At 44.8% G+C, this 22,083-nt stretch overlaps 2 protein-coding genes across 59 annotated transcripts in view; one reads left to right on the top strand and one right to left on the bottom strand.

The window, feature by feature from the left end:
* Positions 1-13,054, bottom strand: part of PGAP2 (post-GPI attachment to proteins 2) — a 28,182-nt gene extending 15,128 nt beyond the window's left edge. For 7 of the 21 annotated variants that reach the window (XM_089329983.1, XM_089330002.1, XM_089329968.1 and 4 more), the window contains exons 1-2: positions 12,614-12,698; positions 2,582-2,679 (exon numbers count right to left, since the gene is read on the bottom strand). Coding sequence is in view for 6 of the 21 variants with exons in the window: in XM_089329867.1 (XP_089185993.1) it covers positions 12,614-12,710 (97 nt within the window). In the remaining 15 variants the exon portion in view is untranslated. Of the gene's footprint in view, positions 1-2,581; positions 2,680-12,613; positions 12,744-12,962 lie in introns of those variants that run through there. The other 14 variants (XM_070074632.2, XM_070074622.2, XM_089329931.1 and 11 more) reach the window with 9 other exon arrangements.
* Positions 13,006-22,083, top strand: part of NUP98 (nucleoporin 98 and 96 precursor) — a 132,089-nt gene continuing 123,011 nt past the window's right edge. For 17 of the 38 annotated variants that reach the window (XM_008264814.5, XM_008264831.5, XM_008264859.5 and 14 more), the window contains exon 1: positions 13,022-13,208. The gene's annotated coding sequence lies outside the window, so the exon portion shown is untranslated. Of the gene's footprint in view, positions 13,209-21,819; positions 21,946-22,083 lie in introns of all 38 variants that reach the window. The other 21 variants (XM_089329716.1, XM_070074514.2, XM_089329787.1 and 18 more) reach the window with 5 other exon arrangements.

Consider the following 22,083-nt stretch of genomic DNA (forward strand, 5'->3'; position numbering starts at 1 on the left):
TGTCTGTTCCCTTATCCCTAAATACTGTTTCCAATCATCTCCAGTGCCTGAACTTTGAGGTGCACTATTTCTGCCCTTAATACTCTGATGACCTGGGTAATGTGGGCAATTCATCATAAAGCTCTAAGCTTTTTCTCATTCATAAATGGTTTAGGACTATCCACATCATCAGTTGTCTTGAGAATTAGAGATAATAGAGCAACATGACAGGCATGTGGAAAGTACACAATACTTGATAATTCTTACAGCTAGATGCATAAGCCAGAGAGTTTGAAATCATCCTGATTCAGCCTTTTCTTCTTTTAATTTTTAAAATTTGACTTATTTTCATTTTCTTTGAAAGCAGAGAGACAGAGACAGACATGGAGAGAGAGAGAGCTTCCACATGCTGGTTCACTCCCTAAATCCCAGAACTGGGCCAGGATGGAGCCAGAAGCTCAGAACTCCATCCAGTTTTCCTAATGGGGTGGCAGGGACCCAAGCACCTTGAGCCATCATGGCTGCCTCCCAGAGTGCTCATTAGCAGGAAGCTGGATTGGAAGCGGATGCAGGATTCGAACACAGATATTCTGATATGGGATGCGGGCATCCCAAAGTAGGGTCTTAACCAATGTGCAAAATGCCTGCCCTGAGGCCTTTCCTGAAAAAATTTGACCTTGGTTGTCCCTGACCCTCTTTGAATCTATTTATTTTTAAGACTTTTGCTGTTTACTTTATTTGAAAGACTCCCACCCTCACTGGTTTCTGTGAGAAAAGTAGAAGAATTGATTCTTACTGTGTGTCAAGGATTGTATATATACTCTCATCTGATCCTCTTAATAGTCTAGTAAGTAAGTTTGATGGATTCCATTTTGCAGACAAAGCAGTTGAGCAACCATCTAAGCATCTTGCTTTGTCCTCATTCAGTAGGTACTTAGTAGTTACTGAATCAGCATTTGTCCCTGCTCCAAGTAGCTGCTGCTGTTGTTGAGGCCCTCTAGGGTCTCCTGCCTTCCTGGTAGTTTTGCCTGGAGACTGGACACACTCCAGAGAGGACTGTGTCTGCAGCAGTGCCACTATTTCCCAGATTTAGCCACAATCACTACTGTGCTCCCTGTTTGTACTTAGATACCTCCAAGCAGACTGTTCACAGGGATATTCCAGCCCCTAGTAGCATGAGGACAGCACAGAACGGGGTGAGAGATGACAGCTAGAAAATGTGGAAAACTTACAGCCAGTCTCCTTCACTGCCTCCTTGTCCTCCTGTCTCTCCATCAACTTCCCCATTACAGCCGCACTGGCTCTTGTCCTGCCTTTGCTGCAGATGGGTTAGTTAGCAACTCTCCTTAACTTTTTTTTTTTTTTTTTTTTTTTGACAGGCAGAGTGGACAGTGAGAGAGAGACAGAGAGAAAGGTCTTCCTTTGCCGTTGGTTCACCCTCCAATGGCCGCCACGGCCGGTGCACTGCGCTGATTCGAAAGCAGGAGCCAGATGGTTTTCCTGGTCTCCCATGGGGTGCAGGGCCCAAGCACTTGGGTCATCCTCCACTGCACTCCCTGGCCACAGCAGAGAGCTGGCCTGGAAGAGGGGCAACCGGGACAGAATCCGGTGCCCCAACCGGGACTAGAACCCGGTGTGCCGGTGCCGCAAGGCGGAGGATTAGCCTATTGAGCCTCGGCGCCGGCCTTAACTTTTAGGATCAAGAGCAAATCCCTTAGTGTGATATTGAACATTCTTTATAATCTGGTCATCTTCCACTCCGGCAGCCACAAATTTTACACACCAGGTGCACTCCCTTGGCCATGAAGCTTTGCTCAACTTCTCCCTTTTCTCCCCCTGGATTCCATGATGTGGCGGCCTCCCTTCTCCACAAGCAGCATCACATGGTCTTGCAGCATACTTCTATCTATCGGCACCATGACTTCAATGAAGCAAAATAACTTGCTGCCTGTCTATCTGCCCACATTTCTGGAAGTTCATATAAGTTCATTCATTTCTTAATCTTTTAGCTTAGTCCAGGGACAGAGACAGTAGTAGGAGGTTTTTTTGTATTGGTTTGATTGAACTCAGTTTTGGTAGAAGGGCAGTACTTCAATAATCAGAGATTTAGGAACTTTAAGAAACTTTCTGTTGCTTCTAAAATTTATATTTAGTTTCATTTTATTTGAAAGGCAGAGAGACAAGGAGAGAGAGAGAGAGATGGACACAGAGAGAGGAGAAAGAGTGAGCTTCCATCTGCTGGTTCACTCCCCAAATGCCTGCAACAGCACAGGCTGGGCAAGGCTGAAGCCAGGAGCTGGGAACTCAGTACTCAATCCAGGTCTCCCAAGTAGGTGGCGGGCACTCAGCTACTTGAGCCATCATTTGCGGCTGGAAGCTGGAATCGGAAGCAAAGTCAGGACTCCAAACCAGGCACTTCCAAATGGGATACAGTCATCCCATTAGAGCCAAAGCCCACCCCCCCTACACCCCCACGCCGAAAGGCTTTGAAGAACAACTGCTAGGGGTGGCAGCTGGAGTGAGGAGTGAGCATGGCTGGAGTGAACTAAGAGGCAGAGATACAGACAGTGCTGAAGACAACCAGCTTCAGGCCCAAGTTTACCTGTGTCTCCTGGGAAGCCTCAGGAAAATCAGCAGTCCCTTTGGCTTGCAGAGGAGTCATTCTTTGTCCTTTTCAGAGATCTTTTTCTTTTTTTTTATCTTAAAAAATCAAAAATAAATAAATAAATAAAAAGAACTTGACCAATCATATACAAATGCTTTGTGCTGGGGCCGGTGCTGTGGCGCAGTAGGTTAAAGCCCTGGCCTGAAGCACCAGCATCCCATATGAATGCCAGTTCTAGTCCTGGCTGCTCTTCTTCTTCTTCTTCTTTTTTTTTTTTTTTTTTTTTTTTTTGACAGGCAGAGTTAGTTAGTGAGAGAGAGAGAGAGACAGACAGACAGACAGAGAGAAAGATCTTCCCTCCGCTGGTTAAACCCCCAAATGCCTCCACGGCCAGCGCGCTGTGCCGATCCGAAGCAAGGAGCCAAGCAGGTGCTTCCTCCTGGTTTCCCATGAGGGCGCAAGGCCCAAGCACTTGATCCATCCTCCACCGCCTTCCCGGGCCATAGCAGAGAGCCGGACCGGAAGAGGTCGGCTGCTCCTCTTCTGATCCAACTCTCTGCTATGGCCCGCGATAGCGGTAGAGGATGGCCCAAGTCCCTGGGTCCCCCTGCACCCACGTGGGAGATCTGGTAGAAGCTCCTGGCTCCTTGCTTTGGATCGGTGCAGCTCCAGCCATTGTGGCCATCTGGGGAGTGAACCAGCAGATGAAAGACCTCTCTCTCTGCCTATACCTCTCTCTGTAACTCTCTTTCAAATAAATAAAAATAAATCTTTAAAAAAAATGTTTTGTGCCCATATCTTTTATTTATTGGTTGATCAGAGATCTTTTTCATGACCAAGGCAAACTTCTTGGATGGCTTTAAAATATCCACTGCATTGCTCTCTCATCTTGCTATAGCCCCACAAAGACTCAAACAGGAATTAAATCTTCAGTGTTCTATGGAACTTTCTTTGCTCCCTTTTTACTACTAGGATCAAGTTCAAGTATATACTTTTGGATACATTGGGCTCTTTCCTGTCCCCACACCTTTGTTTTCCCTGTTTATCTGGCCTGGAATGTTCTCATTCCCCTTTTCCTTCTCAGCAAACTGTATCCAGTCCATAAGATACAGATTAGCATGACACTTTGGTAAATAAGGGTGCATGTAGTAATGTCTAAGGAGATCACTAAAATGTTAATAATAAAAAATCATTTAACTTCTAAACTAGTATAGGAGGATAAATGAATAGTTTAAAAGAATGCAAGGAAAGAGACATAAAGATACTTTAAAAGATAATGGAAAGGCCGGCGCCACAGCTCACTAGGCTAATCCTCTGCCTGTGGCGCTGGTACCCCGGGTTCTAGTCCCAGTTTGGGCGCTGGATTCTGTCCCAGTTGCTCCTCTTCCAGTCCAGTTCTCTGCTGTGGCCCAGGAAGGCAGTGGAGGATGGCCCAAGTCCTTGGGACCTGCACCCACATGGGAGACCAGGAGGAAGCACCTGGCTCCTGGCTTTAGGTTGGTGCAGCACACCAGCCATAGCGGCCATTTCGGGGGGTGAACCAATGGAAGGAAGACCTTTCTCTCTGTCTCTCTCTGTCTCTCTCTGTCTCTCTCTCTAACTCTGCCTGTAAAAAAAGTAAAAAAAAAAAAAAATCATGGAAATGCTGGCATTATGGAATAACAGGTAAAACTGCTGCCTTCAATGCTGGCATCCCATGTGAGCACTGGTTCGAGTCCCAGTTGCTCCACTTCCAATCCAGCTCCCTGCTAATACACCTAGGAAAGCAGCAGAAGATGGCCCGAGTATTTGGGCTCCTGCACCCACATGGGAGATCCAGAGGAATCTCCTAGCTCCCTGGCTCCTGGCTTTGGCCTAGCCCAGCCCCAGCTGTTGCAGCCATCTGGGAAGTGAACCAGTAGATGGAAGATCTCTCTCTGTGTCTCTCCCTCTCTTTCTCTGTAACTGCCTTTCAAAAATAAAATCAATATTTTTTAAAAAATTGAAATCCGTGCCTCAAGGAGTCTTCAAAAAGTTCATGGTGGATGAATGTTATTAAAAAACAATGCAGGGAGGGTTGGCGCTGTGGTAAAGTAGGTTAATCCTCCGCCTGCGGCACTGGCATCCCATATGGTAGTCCCGGCTGTTCCTCTTCCTATCCAGTCCTCTGCTATGGCCTGGGAAAGCTGTAGAAGATGGCCCAAGTAGTACATGGGCCCCTGAACCCATGTGGGAGACCTGGAAGAATCTCCTGGCTCCTGACTTTGAATTGGCACAGCTCTGGCCATTGTGGCCATTTGGGGAGTGAACCAGCATACGGAAGACCTCTCTCTCTCTATCTCTATCTCTCTGCCTCTGCCTCTCTGTAACTCAAATAAATCTTAAAAAAAAAAAAAATGCACAGGGGCCACAGGGACAACATTATGGTATAGCAGGTAAAGCTGCCACCTGTGATGCCCCCTTCCCATATGGGCACTGATTTGAGCCCAACTGCTCCACTCCCAATCCAGCTCTCTGATATTGGCCTGGGAACAACAGCAGAAAAATGGCCCAGGTGCTTGGGTCCCTACCACCCACGTGGGAGACCCAGATGAAGATCCTGGCTCCTGGCTTCAGCCTGGCCCCGCCCCAGCCATTGCCGCTATCTAGAAAGCAAACCAGTGGATGGAAGATCTCTTTCTCTCTGTTCCTACCTCTCTATCTGTACAAACAAAAAACTATGTACAGATTTCAAAAATTACTTGCACCCAAATAAACTTATCTTTTAACTCTCTTTTCCACTTTTTGAAGTATCCTCACATAAATGGCCAATAAGCAGTGAAAAGATTCTCAATCATTAATCATTAGGGAAATGCATACCATAGTTTGTGGGATGGCTATAATAAAAATTTTTAAATATTTCTTTATTTTATTGGAAATGCAGAGTTAGAGAGGGAGAGAAAGAGAGAGAGAGAGAGAGAGAGAGAGAGAGAGAGAGATCTTCCACCTGTTGGTCCACCCTCCCCGCCCCCGCCAAATGGCTGCAATGGCCAGAGCTGGGTCAGAATGAAACCAAGAGCCAGGGGTCTGGAGCCAGGAGCTTCTGCTGGGTCTCCCACATGAGCACAGCGGCACAAGTACTTGGGCCATTTTCCACTGCTTTCCCAGCCTCATTATCAGGGATCTGGATGTGAAGTGGAGCAGCCAGGTCTCCAACTGGTGTCCATATGGGATGCCTGCATTGCAGGTGGCGGCTTAACCCACTACACCACAGTGCCAGCCCCTAAAATATTTTTTAAAAAGAAAAATAAGTGGTGTTGGCAATGTGATACATTAGATTAAGCTGCTTGCCTGTGACACCAGCATCCCATATTAGAGTGTCATTTCAAGTCACATCTTCTCTGCTTCTGATCCAGCTCCATGCTATTGAGCCTGGGAGGGCAGTGGAGAATGACCTGAGTGCTTAGGCCCCTGCCAACCACAGGGGAGGCCCAGTTGGAGTTCCTGGCTCCTGGCTTCAGCTTGGCCCAGCTGTCTGGGGAGTGAACCAGTGGATGGAAGATCTCTTTCTCCATCTGAATTCCTCTTTTTCTGTCACTCTGCCTTTCAAATAAATAAATCTTTAAAAAACAAAAAGGAAAATAACTGTTAGTAAGGATGTAGAGAAATTTGAACCCTCATATATTGTTGCAGGAATGTAAAATAGTGTGGTCAGTTTGAAAAACAGCTTGGCAGTTTTCTAAAAGTTAAACACAGAGTTACTGGAAATATGACCTCACAATTCCATTCCTCAGTCCATACAGCAAAGAACTGAAAACAAGTACTCAAACAGGTACATGTACACACAAGTCACCCAAAAGATGGAAACACCCCAAATGTTCACCAAGAAATGAATGGATAAACAAAATGTAGTACAGCCATATAGCGGAATATTATATAGGAATGAATGAAGAACTGATACATACTCCAGCTCCGATGAAACTTGAGAACAAATGAAGTGAAAGACGTCAGACACAAAAGGCCACATACTATATGATTCCATTTATATAAAAAGTTTCCAGAGTAAAGAAATTCATTGAGACAGAATGCACATTGGATGTAATCAGGGGTCAGTGGAAGAGAACAGGGAGCTAGTCCTTAAAGGATTAACAGGTTTTACTTTGGAGTGGTGGAAATGTTTGGAACTAGGAGTACCCAGGAGCTGCACAACATTGTGAATGCGTCAAATGCCACTGAATTGTTTACCTCAAAAGTTTCATTTTGTTATGTGACTTTCACCTCAATAATTTTTTTTAAAGTCAACATGCAGAATCAAAAATAAAGTATTTGGATATGTGGCCCAGTGGGTTCAGCTGCCACTTGCGAAGTTGACATTCCCCTATCAGAGGATCAGAGCACCAGTTTGATTACCGCTGCTCTGTTTCTAAGCCAGTTCCCTGCTAATGTGCCTGGAAAGGTAGTAGAAGATGGTCCAGTTCTTGCGCCCCTGCCACTCAGATGGCAGGATGGGGCTGCTGGCTTCAGGTGTCAGTTTGGCCCAGAGCTGGCTGTTACAGCCATTTGGGAAGTGAACCAGCAGGTAGATAGATAGATAGATAGATAGATCAATCAATCAATCTCTGCCTTTCAAATAAATAAAATCTTTTTTAACAAATAAAGCACTTGACAAATGGAAAAAAAAAAAAAAGGTAAACACAGAGTTACCAGATAACCTAGCAATTCCATTCCTAGGTATAAACCCAAGAAAGTTGAAAATATTCATCCACAAATAATTTTATATGAATATTCATGCAGCATTACTCATAATGGTTAAAAAGTGAAAACAACCCAAATGTTCATCAACTCATCAATGAATAAACAAAAGGTGGTATTCATGGAATGTTATATATTTGACCATAAAAAGCAAGGAATTACTGATGTATGCTACACATAAATGAACTTTGAAAACACTGTTAAGTGAAAGAAGTCACACATAAAGGCCATATTTTGTACGATTCCATTTATATGAAATGTCCAGAATAAGCAAATCCATAGAGAAAGGAGGCTCGTGGTTACTAGGGGTTAAGGAAAGGCAGGAAGAGGGAGTGTTTGCTAATGGGTCTGAGTTTCTTCTTGGGGTTAACAAAATGTTCTAGAATTACACAGTTGTGATGGTTGCACAGCCTCTGAAAACACTAAAATCCACTAAATTATACATTTCACCTTTAAAGATTTATTTATTTATTTGAAAGGCAGAGTTAAAGAGAGAGAGAGGGAGAGACAGAGATATCTTCCATTCTCTGGCTCAGTCACTAAATGATCACAACAGCTGAGGCTGGGCCATTTGGAAGTCAGGAGGCAGGAGCTTCATCAAGGTCTCCCACATGGGTGTGGGGGCCCAAATATGGGCCATCTTCTGCTTTCTCAGGTACATTAGCAGGGAGCTGGATCATAAGTGGGGCAGCTGGGACTCAAGTGGTACCCATTTGGGATTGCCAGTACTGCAGCTGGAGGCTTAACCTTCTATGCCACAGTGCCAGCCCATAAATTATACATTTTAAAAGGGTGAATTTTGGGGCCAGCGCTGTGGTGCAATGGGTTAAAGCCCTGGCCTGAAGCGCCAGCATCCCATATGGGCACCAGTTTAAGTTCTGGTTGCTCCACTTCCTATCCAGCTCTCTGCTATGGCCTGGGATAGCAGTAGAAGATGGCCCTGCACCCGTGTGGGAGACCTGGAAGAAAACTCCTGGCTCCTGGCTTCAGATTGGCAAAGCTCTGGCCATTGAGACCATCTGGGGAGTGAACCAGTGAATGGAAGATCTCTTTCTCTCTCTGCCTCTCCTTTCTCTGTGTAACTCTGACTTTCAAGCAGAATAAATAGATCTTTGAATTTATTCTTCCAGGTCTCCCACGTAGGTGCAGGGGCCCAAGGACTTGGGCCTTCTTCCACTGCTTTCCAAGGCCATAGCAGAGAGCTGGATCAGAAGAGGAGCAGCTGGGACTCGAACCGGCGCTCATATGGGATGCTGGCGCTTCAGGTGGCGACTTTACCTGCTACGCCACAGTGCCGGCCCCAATAAAATAAATCTTTTTTTTAAAAAAGGTGAATTTTGTGTTGTGTGGATTATATCTAAGTTTTTTAAAAAATCTGGCAAAGGGCTGGGCCTCAACAAATGGCAGCTACTGTTATAAAAAAATAAAAAGTAAGCTGGCACCGCGGCTTACTAAGCTAATCCTCCGCCTTGCGGCGCCGGCACACCAGGTTCTAGTCCCGGTCGGGGCGCCGGATTCTGTCCCGGTTGCCCCTCTTCCAGGCCAGCTCTCTGCTGTGGCCAGGGAGTGCAGTGGAGGATGGTCCAAGTACTTGGGCCCTGCACCCCATGGAAGACCAGGAGGAAGCACCTGGCTCCTGGCTTTGGATCAGCGCGGTGCGCTGGCCGCAGCACGCCAGCCGCAGTGGCCATTGGAGGGTGAACCAACGGCAAAGGAAGACCTTTCTCTCTGTGTCTCTCTCTCACTGTCCACTCTGCCTGTCAAAAAAAAAATAATAATAAATAAATAAAATTAAAAAAAAATAACAAGTAAAGAAAAACAGAACAGGTTAAACAAATAGAAAGTATAAAATGTTAGATAAAATCCTGAACGTTCTGGTAAATTCATTTAATATAATTAAGTAAATGTTCTGCTTAAAAGTCAAAGGGATTCACATAGGATTTATAAAAATCCATTTATGTGCTACTTACAAACCTTACCCTTCCTTACCAAGTCATGGGACAAGAAGACGGAATCAGTATTTACTGATTGCTTACTATGGACAAATATGTCCCCGGTCCTTTGCAAATTCCATTACCTTATTTGACTTTCACAAGCACCTTACAAAATATGAAGTACTATGTCAGTTTCATAGGTAAGGAAGCTGGGGCAAGATCTGTTAAATAATTTGTACAAAGTCTAACAATTAGCAGATCTAGAAGTTGAAATTAACTCTGATTCCAACTCTGCTGCTCGTTCCAATGCAACATCTAAGAAATCCAGAACCAACAATGTGGAAATCTCTTGCCTTTGGTGATTCTGTGATCCTTGTAGGCCTGTTTCCTCCCCAAACACAATCCTTCATAGGTGCATACGGTGAGTTCTCAAAGCATGTGTGTGACACTGGCAGCTCCTAAGATTTTCCTTTCCTGAGCTGGACTCCCACTAAGCTCTGTCTTTCTTATCTAGAGCAGAGTGTTGAGCTGTGGACATCATAGCTCCTGATGGCAAGGCCAGGCTTGGCTCAGCAAGCATTTGTGAGCATGCAGAAAAACTGTGTCTTTAGAGTGGAAGAAAGAAGATGCTGATAACCAAAAAGGGTCTTGTGAGAATCAGAGTAACAGTGTGTGTGCCAGGAAGCCCCTGGCTCCACAAAGATGTCCTTCTGCAGTTAGGACCCCCTGGGAATAATGAGTTATGGGCCACACACCTAGCAGAGCATCTAACAAGAGGTCCTTAGAAATCACCGTGGTCACAGAAAAATCCTCCCTGGAGCAGCCCATTTCCCATGTGTACTCCAGTCTGCCCACAAATGTGTAATATTTAGTTTCACTTCTGCATACATACTAGTACATTGGACTGGAAGCATTCAATTAACTCACCCACTCAAGACATAGTTCTGAGTTCCCTTTCTGTGTCAGAACCTGTGTCCTAGATTATCGAGAATTGGACCTCTGTGACATTTTTAACAAATACAAATATTATCTATCACTCGTTAGGGCTTATTGCATACCAGGTGCCATGCTGATTGCCTTCCATATATGTTGTCATTTATTTCTCACCACAGTCTTGTGAGGCAAGTACAGTTTTTAACCCCATTTTAAAGACAAGGAGGAGCTGGTGCTGTGGTGCAGTGGGTAAAGCCGCCACCTGTAGTGCCAGCATCCAATGTGGATGCTGGTTCGAGATCCAGCTGCTCCACTTCCTATCCAGCTCTCTGCTATGGCCTGGGAAAGCAGTAGAAGAAGGCCCAAGTCCTTGGGCCCCTGCACCTGCATGGAAGACCTGAAAGAAGCTCCTGGCTCGCTCCTGGCTTTGGATCGGCACAGTTCCAGCCGCTGCAGCCAATTAGGGAGTGAACCAGTGGATGGAAGACCTCTCTGTCTCTGACTCTCCTTCTCTCTGTGTGTAACTCTGACTTTCAAATAAATAAATAAATCTAAAAAAAAAAAAAAAAAAAAAAAAAAAAGACAAGGAAACTGAAGTTCAGGGGCCAGGAAAATTTTCCCGAGCTCATACAGCTGTACATGGCTGGGAACAGATTTACACCTAGGGTTCTCTGATTCCAAAGACCAATATTTCTACTACTACTGTTCTCCTACTTCAGAATTCACTGATTTAGGGGTGGCGTTCTGGCATAATGGGTAAAGCTACCACCTGTGATGCCAGCATTACATATGCATGCCGGTTCGAGTCCCAGCTGCTCCACTTCTGATCCAGCTCCCTACTAATAGTCTGGGAAAAGCAGCAAGAAATGGTCCAAGTACTTGGGCCCCTGCCACCTAAGTGGGAGACCTGGATGAAGCTCCTGGCTCCTGGCTTCATATTGGTCCTGTCCTGGCCATTGCAGCCATCTGCAGAGTGATCCAGCAGGTGGGATGGAAGACCTCTTTGTCACTCTCTCTTTCTCTAACTGATTTGCAAATAAAATGAATACATCTTTTTAAAAAAAGAATTCACTGATTTATGCATCAACAATCAAAAGTACACCTACTGTGCACTTAGTCAGAATATAAATGTTCTGGAGGGCAGTGAGTAGGCCACTCTACCTATCCACAGAAAGATAATGACTTCCTGATGTAAAGACAGCAGGAGGGGTGTTTGAATGGACGACTTGGGATACAGTGAGTAAGAATCAGATGTTTAAACTAGCTTTACTATTTGGCCATCTATACATTTTTTTCTTCTTCAAGCATTTACTAAGCACATGTGATGTTAAGTGTTTCTTCCAGCCACAATCATATTCCATCTTTATAACCATTCCACTTAAATATTGTTTTCTTTGAAAGGCAGACAGAGAGAGCTCCTATCTGATTCAATTCATAAATGCCTGCACAGGCCAGGGCTGAGCTGAAGTGGAAGCCAAGAGTAAGGAAACTCAAAGGAGCTATCCCATGTGGAGGACAGGAACTAAACTATTTGAGCCATCAGCACTGCCTCCCAGAATCTGCACTGGCAGGGAACTGGAGTCAGGAGCGGGAATGAACCCAGAGGCACTTTGGTACTGAACTCAGAAACCAAGTGGTATCTTAACTGCTAGGCCAACACCAGTCCTTACTACTACTCCACTTTACAACAGGTCAGTTATCTCTCATTCCTCGCTACCACTGAAAACTCATCTAAGCGTTAGACAAGGCTCCCTTGTTTTCATGGTCCAGGAGGGGTGGTGGTGGAGACATGTTCTGCATACTCCACTTTCTAAACACTGCTGCTGTAACTCTGTGTGAGAGCCTCAGCCACCAGAGGTCTAGTTTCTAGAACAAGCCCACCTCTGCTTCTTGTAATACCAGGTTTCTCTGGGCTAGGCCCTGGCAGGAAAAGAGCAAGAGGATGAAAACGCAGCTCTCTGACCTCCAAAAGCCCCCAGCAAAGAAAACCAGAAAATGAATAAATAACAGGATACAAAGTGACAAGGTTGTAACAGAGACCTAACCAAGCATTAGGCAGCTTGCTGGGAAAAGTCAGCAAATGCGGGGACATTTGAACCAGGCCTTTAAGAGTAAGTACGGGTTCTCAACGTTCAAATGGGACAGAAGTTCTAAGAATCCTTAGTTGTACCGGAATCTAAGGTTGGCCATTCCCTTACAGGATCTCTAATGTTCATAATGTCTATCCTAGGGATAAAAGGAAAGGGTGTGTGCTGGTGCGGGCATGGGTTAAGAGACAAGGAGGTAGGGATTTAGGGCCTCTTAGCCACAGAATAGCTTTGCGGACAGATGCACCTCCCAGGAAGAGCGGCCAGCTCCGCACGTGGTCTGTCCAGGAAGTGTGAGCAGGGCGAGGAGGAAGCCTTCCCATCACCGCCCGCGGACTGGGGCAAGAAAAGGGTAGAATAGTTACCATGCCATCCTGGGGCCTTCCCTCTGATTGGCCCCTGCGCCCGCAGCCCGAGTCTCTCCGCTCGAAGGAAGGGGGCGGAGTCTCCAAGTAGCGTCATCACTCTTCTCCCACATCCCGCCCAGTGCACACCAGTCTGGCCACTCACTAGCCCCCTTCGAGGAGCCCTGTGTGACGTCAAGACTCTCTCCCAGCCAACCGCGGCTGTGAGGGGCGGGACTCCACGTACCTCCCACAGGCCCTCCCCTTTCTCTCCCCAACTCCATTTGACCCTCCTCTTCCCCCCCCTCCCGAAGACCGCCCTCACGTTCGGTTTCAAAAGACTCAGCGCCCAATGACTAACAGGGCGAACCTAGAGTGGCGGCTGGATCTGCCAATGCGCAGGCGGCGAGGGCGGAGCGCCCGGACTGAGCCTCTGACGGCGGGCGGCGTGTGACGCAGTCGGGCCCTCTGCGCGCTGCGCCTGAAGCGGCGGTCGGGAGCGGCGGCGGCGGCGGTGGCGACGGTTTCTTGGCAGCCTCGCGCTGCTCTGTGAGCGGCGGGCGGCGGACGGGCCTGGGCCCTCACTCCGGACACTTCCCCTCCCCCCCGCAGCGCGGTAAGTCGGGGCCGGCGGCGGCGGCGGCGGCGGCGAGGGACCGGGCAGGCTCCTCCTCCCCTCTGGGCGGGCGGGTGCGCGGGGCGTCCCAGGCCCGCGGCGCCGAAGTCTCGCGCCCGGGCGCGCACCTTCTGACCGGCGGCAGGGGGCGGGGCCCGTTTCGCTGCGGGCCGGAGGACCGGCTCTTCGTGTCCTCGGAGGGAATCGACTTCGGAGGGGTGTAGGCCCGGGGGTCTCCAGTTGCAGCCCACGCTTGGGGAGCTTCCATCTATCTGTTCGTACTCATTCATTCGCTTGACGGTGATTAGGAGCCCTCGGGGGCCGGCCTTTGCTGGGGCAGAGCGGAGAGAGCCAGGATAAGGTGTCTGACTCACTTCCTCGACTGTCGTGCGGGGTGGGCTTTATTTGCCTTGGTTTCCCCGTAGGAGAAATGGGCAGCCCGAGAGTTAGGGTGGGTGAGTCTGAAGTTTCTAGGCTTCTAAAGACAATATACAAGAATTAGGGTCGGTGCTGTGTAGTGAAAGGGTCGTGTCTTTTTCCCACGTGTTGCGTATCCAGCCAGATTTAAAAAAATTGGATTTCTGGCTAACTGTAATCTTAAGGACCTTAGAGATTATTCAGATCAACCCCCATAGCCTGCATCACATCCAGGTTTTATAGATGGGGAAACTGAAGCCCAGAGGCGGAGACAGCATTAGCGAATGCCAGATCTCTCGACTCAGTTTCGAAATGTGTCTGTTACCCCACCCTCCCTGGATGCGTGTCCCACTCTCCCATTATTAAGGATTCTCTTGGGGGAGGGGAGCAGAGGCATTCAGTAGTTAGAAGTAGACTTACCTTCAATAGCCTGACGGCTTTAGTTGCTACCAGCTCTGTCCATGGCCAGGTAGAAGCTTCATTAGTATCTCTTAACCTAGACCGCCATTACTAAAAAGTGGGTTTGAAAATGGCAATGATGTATGTACTGGAAAGGAATCTATACCACTGGGGCACTGGGGATCGTTGTCCAGTTTCCTATTAGAAATCTGAATTTTTGTCACTGTGTGGCTGAGGATTCAGCATACGGTTACTACAACAGTACTGTTGTAGGAACCATCACAAGACTTAAAAAGCTACACAATCACTTTGTAGTTGTACCTTGGAACTCATGGTTTGGCTCAGGTGCAGAATTCAAAGTGAGGTTTTGTGGTAGGGTAAGGCAAGGAAATTAAACTCTTTTTTTGGAGAATGGAATGAATTGGAAGAACAAAAGAAACAAGCAGTGAGCATTCTCTGTTAAGAGTCTTAGAAATTGCGAAGGAAACACTAGTTAACTGGGTGGCAGACAGTATATTTGCTTGGTGAAGGAAATTAAGCTATTTTAAAAGCCAAATCAGAGGTAGAACAGGATGAATGCACTAGGAAATGCTTCGACAGAATTATTTTGACTCACTTAAGATTTGATGAAATTGAATTAGTTGCCACGGTGGTCTGTTGACATCTGTTAGAGTGGCACCTTGCTGTTGTTTAGATGACAAAGCAAAAACTGAAAACTAGTAGTGCTTAAGAGAGGAAGGGAACTGTAGTCTAAATATTAAAATGTGAACAGTATATGTTTTCTGTGACATTTCTCAGTTAAAGCATCACCCTCTTCTGGGAAGCCTTTCCTGGCATTCTCTCTTCTAAGCTTCCCTAACACTTATTTGATGCTTCTATTTATAGCACATACCATTTTGTATTTTAGCTGTTTGTGTTTCTAGTAGACCATGGTAAAATGTTTTTTTATTTTGTACTCAGGTTGTTTTGCACATAGTGGGCCCTCATTTGCATTCAAGAATAAACAAATATGGAAGAGCTAAAACTACAGATAGTCAGCAAAGAGGCTGGGTATTTGTGGGCTTCTAAAATTTGGGGACCAGATAAGGGGTCCCAATCCGTTTATGTGTTATGTGGTACTTTGGTATTTGACTTTGTTTATGTCCACAGTTCCTGGATAACTAAACGCAAATAAGATTTTTAAGGAACCAAATTCAGAGCTTGGGAACAATTGGTCATATTATTGTAATATTTATATGGAGGCGGTTAATATAGGAAGTAGAAGTAGGACTGATGTTTAATTTCCAGTAAAGAGACAACTGTAATTGTGCAATTTGTTGAAAGGTTAGAGAAATAAGAGATTTAGATTGAACATTCAGAGGCAAGGTATGAAAACATCTACTGAGCAGGGTTTCTTTGGCACTGTTGACACTTTGGGCCAGATATTTATTGTGGTGAACTCTCTTTAGTCTTGTAGGATTTTTAGCATTTTAGCATTCCTGTCCCATCATTAGATACCCCTAACACCTCTTCTCAAGTTACAATTGAGAATGTCTCAAGAAATTGTCAGTTGTCCTTGTTTGAGACTACTGCTCTAGTGAAAACATTCTTAGTATTAGTAAAATCATACATACCTCTATCTTATCTTTATAGTCAGTTAATAAATTGCATTTTGTTGGAATAATTATCTATGAAAAACCCTTCAGTTGTCAAGTTCTGTAATTGGGAAGCTGAAGAGCTAAGAGTCCTAGAGTCACTTTCTGTAGTTCCTCATTTCAGTTCTGTGGTAGCATCCCTTTCTCTTAAATGGGAGAAATCAGGGTCTTGTTTGAAAGAGGGTAGGCTATTATGCAAATCAATATGTATCTGTATTTCTGTACAAGGGACACAAGAGCTTGTAATTTGTATTGGTGTAATTACATGTCAGCTATTGTAATTCTGCTCTCTTTCCATTTCATTCATATACTTGATGCCATCATATGGCATGAATGCAGGTCTTGTCTCTTTGCAGTGATGTAGTAAACACTGAGAATTATTTGCTATATTGAAGTTTGTACTTAATTTAGAGAAATGGGAAACGTGCAATGTTTTAGTAGAGAAGTAAAAATTATTTCTTAAAATGTAGCTCTAAATAGCTAAATCTGTGACACTAAGAGTTTAAGCTGATGCATGGGGCAGTAGGGTAGACCAGAAGATGTGAACCTGGAGGCAGGCAGAGGAATTAGGAGGTGGTTATAGCAATGGGATAGTGGCTCTCTGATCTCTGGACTCCTTTAAACTTTCAAAAATTGTTAAAGACTCAAACAAATTTCGCTTACATGAGTTATATCTATTGATACTGTATTAGAAATTAAAACAAATTTATAAAAACCTCAAGTAAATGGCAGTATTATGAAAAGTAATTTTAAAATTTAGTGAAAAAGTGGGATTACCAGAAGATCACTGTGTGTATCAGGCTTCTGTTTGACAGTTGATATTTTGTTTTTGGTGAAGTATGTGAAGAAAATTTAGCCTCATACAGATAATTTAGTTGGGAAAAGGCATATTTTAATAACCTTTTTAGATAATTGCTGACATATTTCTTTGAGACTACACTGAAAACTTTTTTCTTTTAAAGATTTTATTTGTTTATTAGAAAGTCAGAGTTACACAGAGAGAGAAGGAGAGGCAGAGAGAGAAAGAGAGAGGTTTTCTAACTGCTGGTTCACTCCCCAGTTGGCCACTGTGGCCGGAGCTGCGCCAATCTGAAGTCAGGAGCCAGGAGCTTCCTCCATGTATTCCCACACAGGTGCAAGGTCACAAGGACTTGGGCGATCTTCTATTGCTTTGCTAGGCCATAGCAGAGAGCTGGATAGGAAGTGGAGCAACTGGAGCCCATATGGGATGCTGGCACTGCAGGCAGCCCCTTTACCCACTATGCCACTGCACCAGCCCCCTACTGAAACCTTTTTAAAGATTCTTTGCCATATGAAGTCTGAAGCCATGTCATTGTCATTGAACTTCTGTACTGTTACATTAAAATTCACTGTTAGATCTTGTACTTTAAATAGATCTTCACTCTTGCATTTTATTTATTAAGATGTATTTATTTGAAAGAGCTACAGAGAGAGAGGAAGAGACACACAGAGATTTTCTGTACACTGGTTCACACCCAGATTGCTGCAGCAACCAGGCCTGGGCCAGGTGAAGCCAGGAGCCAGAAGCTTCATCAGGGTCTTCTATGTGAGTCACAGGGACCCCAACACTTGGGCCATCCTCCACTGCTTTTCCCAGGCCATTAGCAGGGAGCTGAATCAGAAGCCACTCGCAGGGAATGGCTTTACCCGCTACTCCACAACTCTGGCCCTATTTTTTTTTTTTAATGTGTACTTTATAACATCATGCATTGAGTGTCTGGAAATCTGGTTAACTGAGTTATACAGCTCTTCCACATGTCGACAAATATGATTATACAGTTCTTAATATTTTCATCTATCTCATTTGATAAGTCTTTTTAAGAATTGGGAACCTGTTGGGGCTGGTGCCGTGGTGCAGTAGGTTAATCCTCTGCCTGTGGCACTGGCATCCTATATGAGCGCTGGTTCTAGTCACAGCTGCTCCTCTTCTGATCCAGCTCTCTGCTATGGCCTGGGAAAGCAGTAGAAGATGGCCCAAGTGCTTGGGTCACTGCACCCACATGGGAGACCTGGAAGAAGCGCCTGGCTCCTGGCTTCAGATTGGCATAGCTCTGGCCATTGCAACCATTTGGGGACTGAACCAACGGAGGAAGACCTTTCTCTCTGTCTCTCCCTCTCACTATCTGTAACTACCTCTCAAATAAATAAATAAATAAATAAATCTTTAAAAAAAAAAAGAATTGGGAGCTGATAAGCTCCGAGTAGTGAGTATGTTTTCAACATTCTAATCGGCTTAAAATCTTTTTTTTTTTTTTTTAAGATTTATTTATTTGAGAGGTAGAGTTACAGAGAGAGAGAGAGAGAGAGGTCTTCCATCCGATGGTTCACTCCCCAGATGGCCGCAATGGCCGGAGCTGTGCCGATCCAAAGCCAGGAGCCAGGAGTTTTCTTCCAGGTCTCCCACGTGGGTGCAGGGGCCCAAGGACTTGGGCCATTTTCTGCTTTCCCGGGCCACAGCAGAGAGCTGGACAGGAAATGGAGCAGCCGGGTCTGGAACTGGCATCAACTGGCATCCATATGGGATGCCGGTGCTTCAGGCAAGGGCGCCAGGGCATTAATCCACTGCGCCACAGTGCTGGCCCCCTGCATAAAATCTTAGTAGCTATCGTTTGTCATTTATATTTTAAATAAAATTGTTGGGGTTCACAAAGAAAGCAGTTAATTCAGCTTTCAAAAGTAATCACACAAGTGATTTTCCTTGAATCAGCTCTGAGTTTCAATCCACTGAAGTGCTTTAGGAATTCTTCCCAAAGAGTAATCAGAATATTTAAAAGATGTGTACTGGGGCTGGCACTGTGGCACAGTAGGTTAACCTTCCGCGTGCAGTGCCAGAATCCCTTATGGATGCAGATTTGAATCCTGGTTTCTCCACTTCCAGTCCAGCTCCCTGCTAATGAGCCTGGGAAAGCAGCAGAGAATGGCCCAGGAGCTTGAGCCCCCTGCATCCATGTGGGAGACTTGAGAAGAAGCTCCTGGCTCCTGGCTTCGGCCTGGACCAGCCCTGGCCATTGCTGCCATTTGGGGAGGTAACCAGCAGTTGGAAGATCTCTCTGTTTTTCCTTCTCTCTGACTTTCAAATAAATAAAATCCTTTAAAAATACTCAAAACTCATTACTTTTTTTTAAAGATTTATTTATTTAAGAGGCAGAGTTACAGGTAGAGAGATGGAGAGACAGAGACAGAGGTCTTCTATTTGTTGGTTCATTCCCCAAATGACTGCAGTGGCTGAGCTCAGCCAAACCAAAGCCAGGAGCCAGGAGCTTTTTCAGGTCACCTGCATGGGTGCAGGGGCCCAAGCACTTGGGCCATCTTCCACTGGTTTCCCAGGCCACCAACGGGGATTTGGATCAAAAGTGAAGCAGCCGGGACTTGAACCAGCACCCATATGGGGTGGGATGCCGGCACTGCAGGCAGAGGCTTAACCTACTACACCACAGTGTAGACCCCTAAGTTTTTTTTTAAAGATGTGTACTGAAAATTAATATAATTAATAAGTTCTTCATCAAGAACATTGTTAAGTGAAAGTGGAATTATTTTGTACTACAAGTGGATGGCAAGTGGATGAAGAATTCATTGGTTGTTAGTATGGTACACTTTGGGGCTATTGCTTTGTTTCATGTTAAGGCTCCAGCATTTTTTTAATTCCTTAAGATTATTTTGGAGCTGGTGCTGCCAGCATCTTATATGGGCACCAATTTGAGTCTCAGCTGCTCCACTTCTTTTCTAGCTCCTTGCTAATGTGCTTGGGAAAGCAGCAGAAGATGGCCCAAGTGCTTGCGCCCCTGCACCCACATGGGAGACCTGGAAGAAGCTTCTGGCTCCTGGCTTTGGATTGTCTCAGCTCCTATCATTGTGGCCATTTGGGGAGTGAATCAGCATTTGGAAGATGTCTCCCTCTGCCTCTGTCTACCTCTGCCTTTCTAAATAAATCTTAAACTAAATAAATCTTAAAAAAAAAAAAAAAACAAAACAAAGATTTATTTATTTGAAAGGCAGAATTAGAGAGACAGACAGACAGACAGAGAGATCTTTGATCCACTGGTTCAATCCCCAAATGGTCATTCCAGTCAGGGCTGGGCCAGTCTGAATTGATTGGAATTGACACGGTGGTGCAATGGGTTAAGCTGGTGTGTGCAATGCCAGCATCCCATATGGTCACCATTTCGAGTCCTAGCTGCTCTACTTCAATCCAGCGAAAGCAGTGGAGATGGCCCAAGTACTTGTGTTCCTAGCAGCATCTGGGAGACCCAGTGGAATTTTTTTTTTTTTTTAAGATTTGTTTATTTATTTGAAAGTCAGAGTTAGCAGAGAGAGAGAGAGAGAGCGAGCGAGCGAGCCTTCTATCTGATGGTTCACTCCCCAATTAGCCGCAAAGCTGTCTATCCAAAGCCAGGAGCCAGGAGCTTCTTCCGGGTCTCCCATTCGGGTGCAGCGGCCCAAGGACTTGGGCCATCTTCTACTGCTTTCCCAGGTGGAAGTGGAGCAGCTAGGTCTCGAACTGGTGCCCATAAGGGATGCCGGTGCTTCAGGCCAGGGAGTTAACCCGCTGTGCTACAGCGCTGCCCTCCACGGAATTCTTAAATACTGACTTCAGCCTGGCCCAGTCTTGGCCTTTATGGCCATGTTTAGAGTGGCTCCAGATAGAAGATCTCTACCTGTCTCTGTCTGTCTGTCTGTCTCTCTCTTTCTCTCTCTCTAGTTTGGCCTTTCAAATAAATAAATATTTAAACGAAGAAAAAGGTAATTCATTATAGGAGTAGAGATTTGAGATGGGAGAGGAAGAGAATGAATTATCAAAATGCCTTAAGTGTATGAGGAGTCTTCAAAAGTTTTGTGGAAAATGTGTATTATGAAAAAATGCATGAATCAAAATTTTTTGTTTCAAAATAAGCAACTTTTTAATTCCATTTTCCACAAAGCTTTTAAGGTACCTTCCTATTGTGTGTGTGTGTGTGTGTGTGTGGGGACAGGGATTTGGTTTTGTTTGCAGTGGTACTTTATGGTTCAAAGTTGTTAGTGGATGACACTTACATAATGGGAAATAAAATAGTCATTGTGTATGGAGGTGTGGCTAGGCATTGATCATCCTATACAGCAAGGGAAAATTATTTGACCTTGCTAATTAAAAATATACTGTAAGATATCTGTTGAAAAACTAAACAAAAAACCTGCTTTTGAGGCGCTTTAGTTCCAGTAGCTTTCTTCTCCAGTAGTCTTTGCTGTAGTCTGTATAAATGCTGTTGGTTAGCTCTAGAAATTGAGCTCTCACAGACTGAATATTATGACTTAATACAATTAAGCAGTAACAAGTGGCAGAGGTTTTCTTTTTTTAAACTTTTTGTCTTGAATTAAGTTTTAATTTACAGAGAGTTGTAAAGACAGTGGCAGATAAAGACAGATTTTCTCAGATCTAATGTACTCTTCACTGTAAAATTATGAGTGTTATGTTAAAGGGATAAAAAAAATGCTGCTTAATACTATGAGGAATGAGCTGTATTAAAGATGAGATTATTTAAAATTAATTTACACTCCAAAATCAAGATGCTTTTTACCAGAGCAGCAAATGGTTCCCATACTCAAAGGGCAGGTGTAACAACAAATAGATTGCATAACTAAAAACAGCTGGGAGATACTAGTTTATGTAACTCGGTTGGAAGGGGGTGGAAGGGAAAGGTTTTTATACTGTAAGAGTGTGAAAGATCTAATCCGGGACAATTTGGTGAAGCAAGTGACACCTGAGCAACAATTTTTAGAAAGGAAATGGGACATTATTTTTTGAGAGAGGAATGAATGCTATAACCAAGGGAATAGCTTAATTATCCATTGTAGGCTGGATACCATAAGTCAGAATAGTAGGGTAATAGGATAGTTTTGCTGAGGTGTAGTATTAGTTGATTGACACCAAGGTGATCTCTGAGAATTCTACCCAGCCCTCTTTTCTGATCCCTTCTGACTTCATTCTCAGCAAAAATTGACAGTCATTTTTCCATTAACTGTGGATGATAATCCTTGCCTTTCCTGGTACTTCATGAAGATTAGATGAATGTATGAAAAAGTGCTTTATAAAGTGGAAAGTACTATATTAGTCCATTCATCTAACAAATATTTACTATTTTTGCCCTTTGCTGACTGACACAAAGGAACTCAGTGAAGTTGGAAAGGAAAAAATGCTTCCCATTTGTGTACTTCCTGGAGTTAGAAAGCAGCAAGCTGAAAATGCCTTAGGAAATTTGCTTTGTCATTGATACTGAACTTCAAGTTTCTTGGTAATTATGGTTTTTGTTTGTTTTAAGGGAAAGGGTTTATTGGGGGAACCCAACAGACCAGAGGGAAGATGCGAAGAAGAAAAGAGGGAGAATGAGTGTGTAAGAGAGAGATCAAGAGACAGAGAGAAAAAGAGAAAG

Source organism: Oryctolagus cuniculus, chromosome 1, assembly GCF_051225735.1.
Source record: "Oryctolagus cuniculus isolate XC-2025 breed Fujian yellow rabbit chromosome 1, ASM5122573v1, whole genome shotgun sequence".
Classification (NCBI taxonomy): Eukaryota; Metazoa; Chordata; class Mammalia; order Lagomorpha; family Leporidae; genus Oryctolagus; species Oryctolagus cuniculus.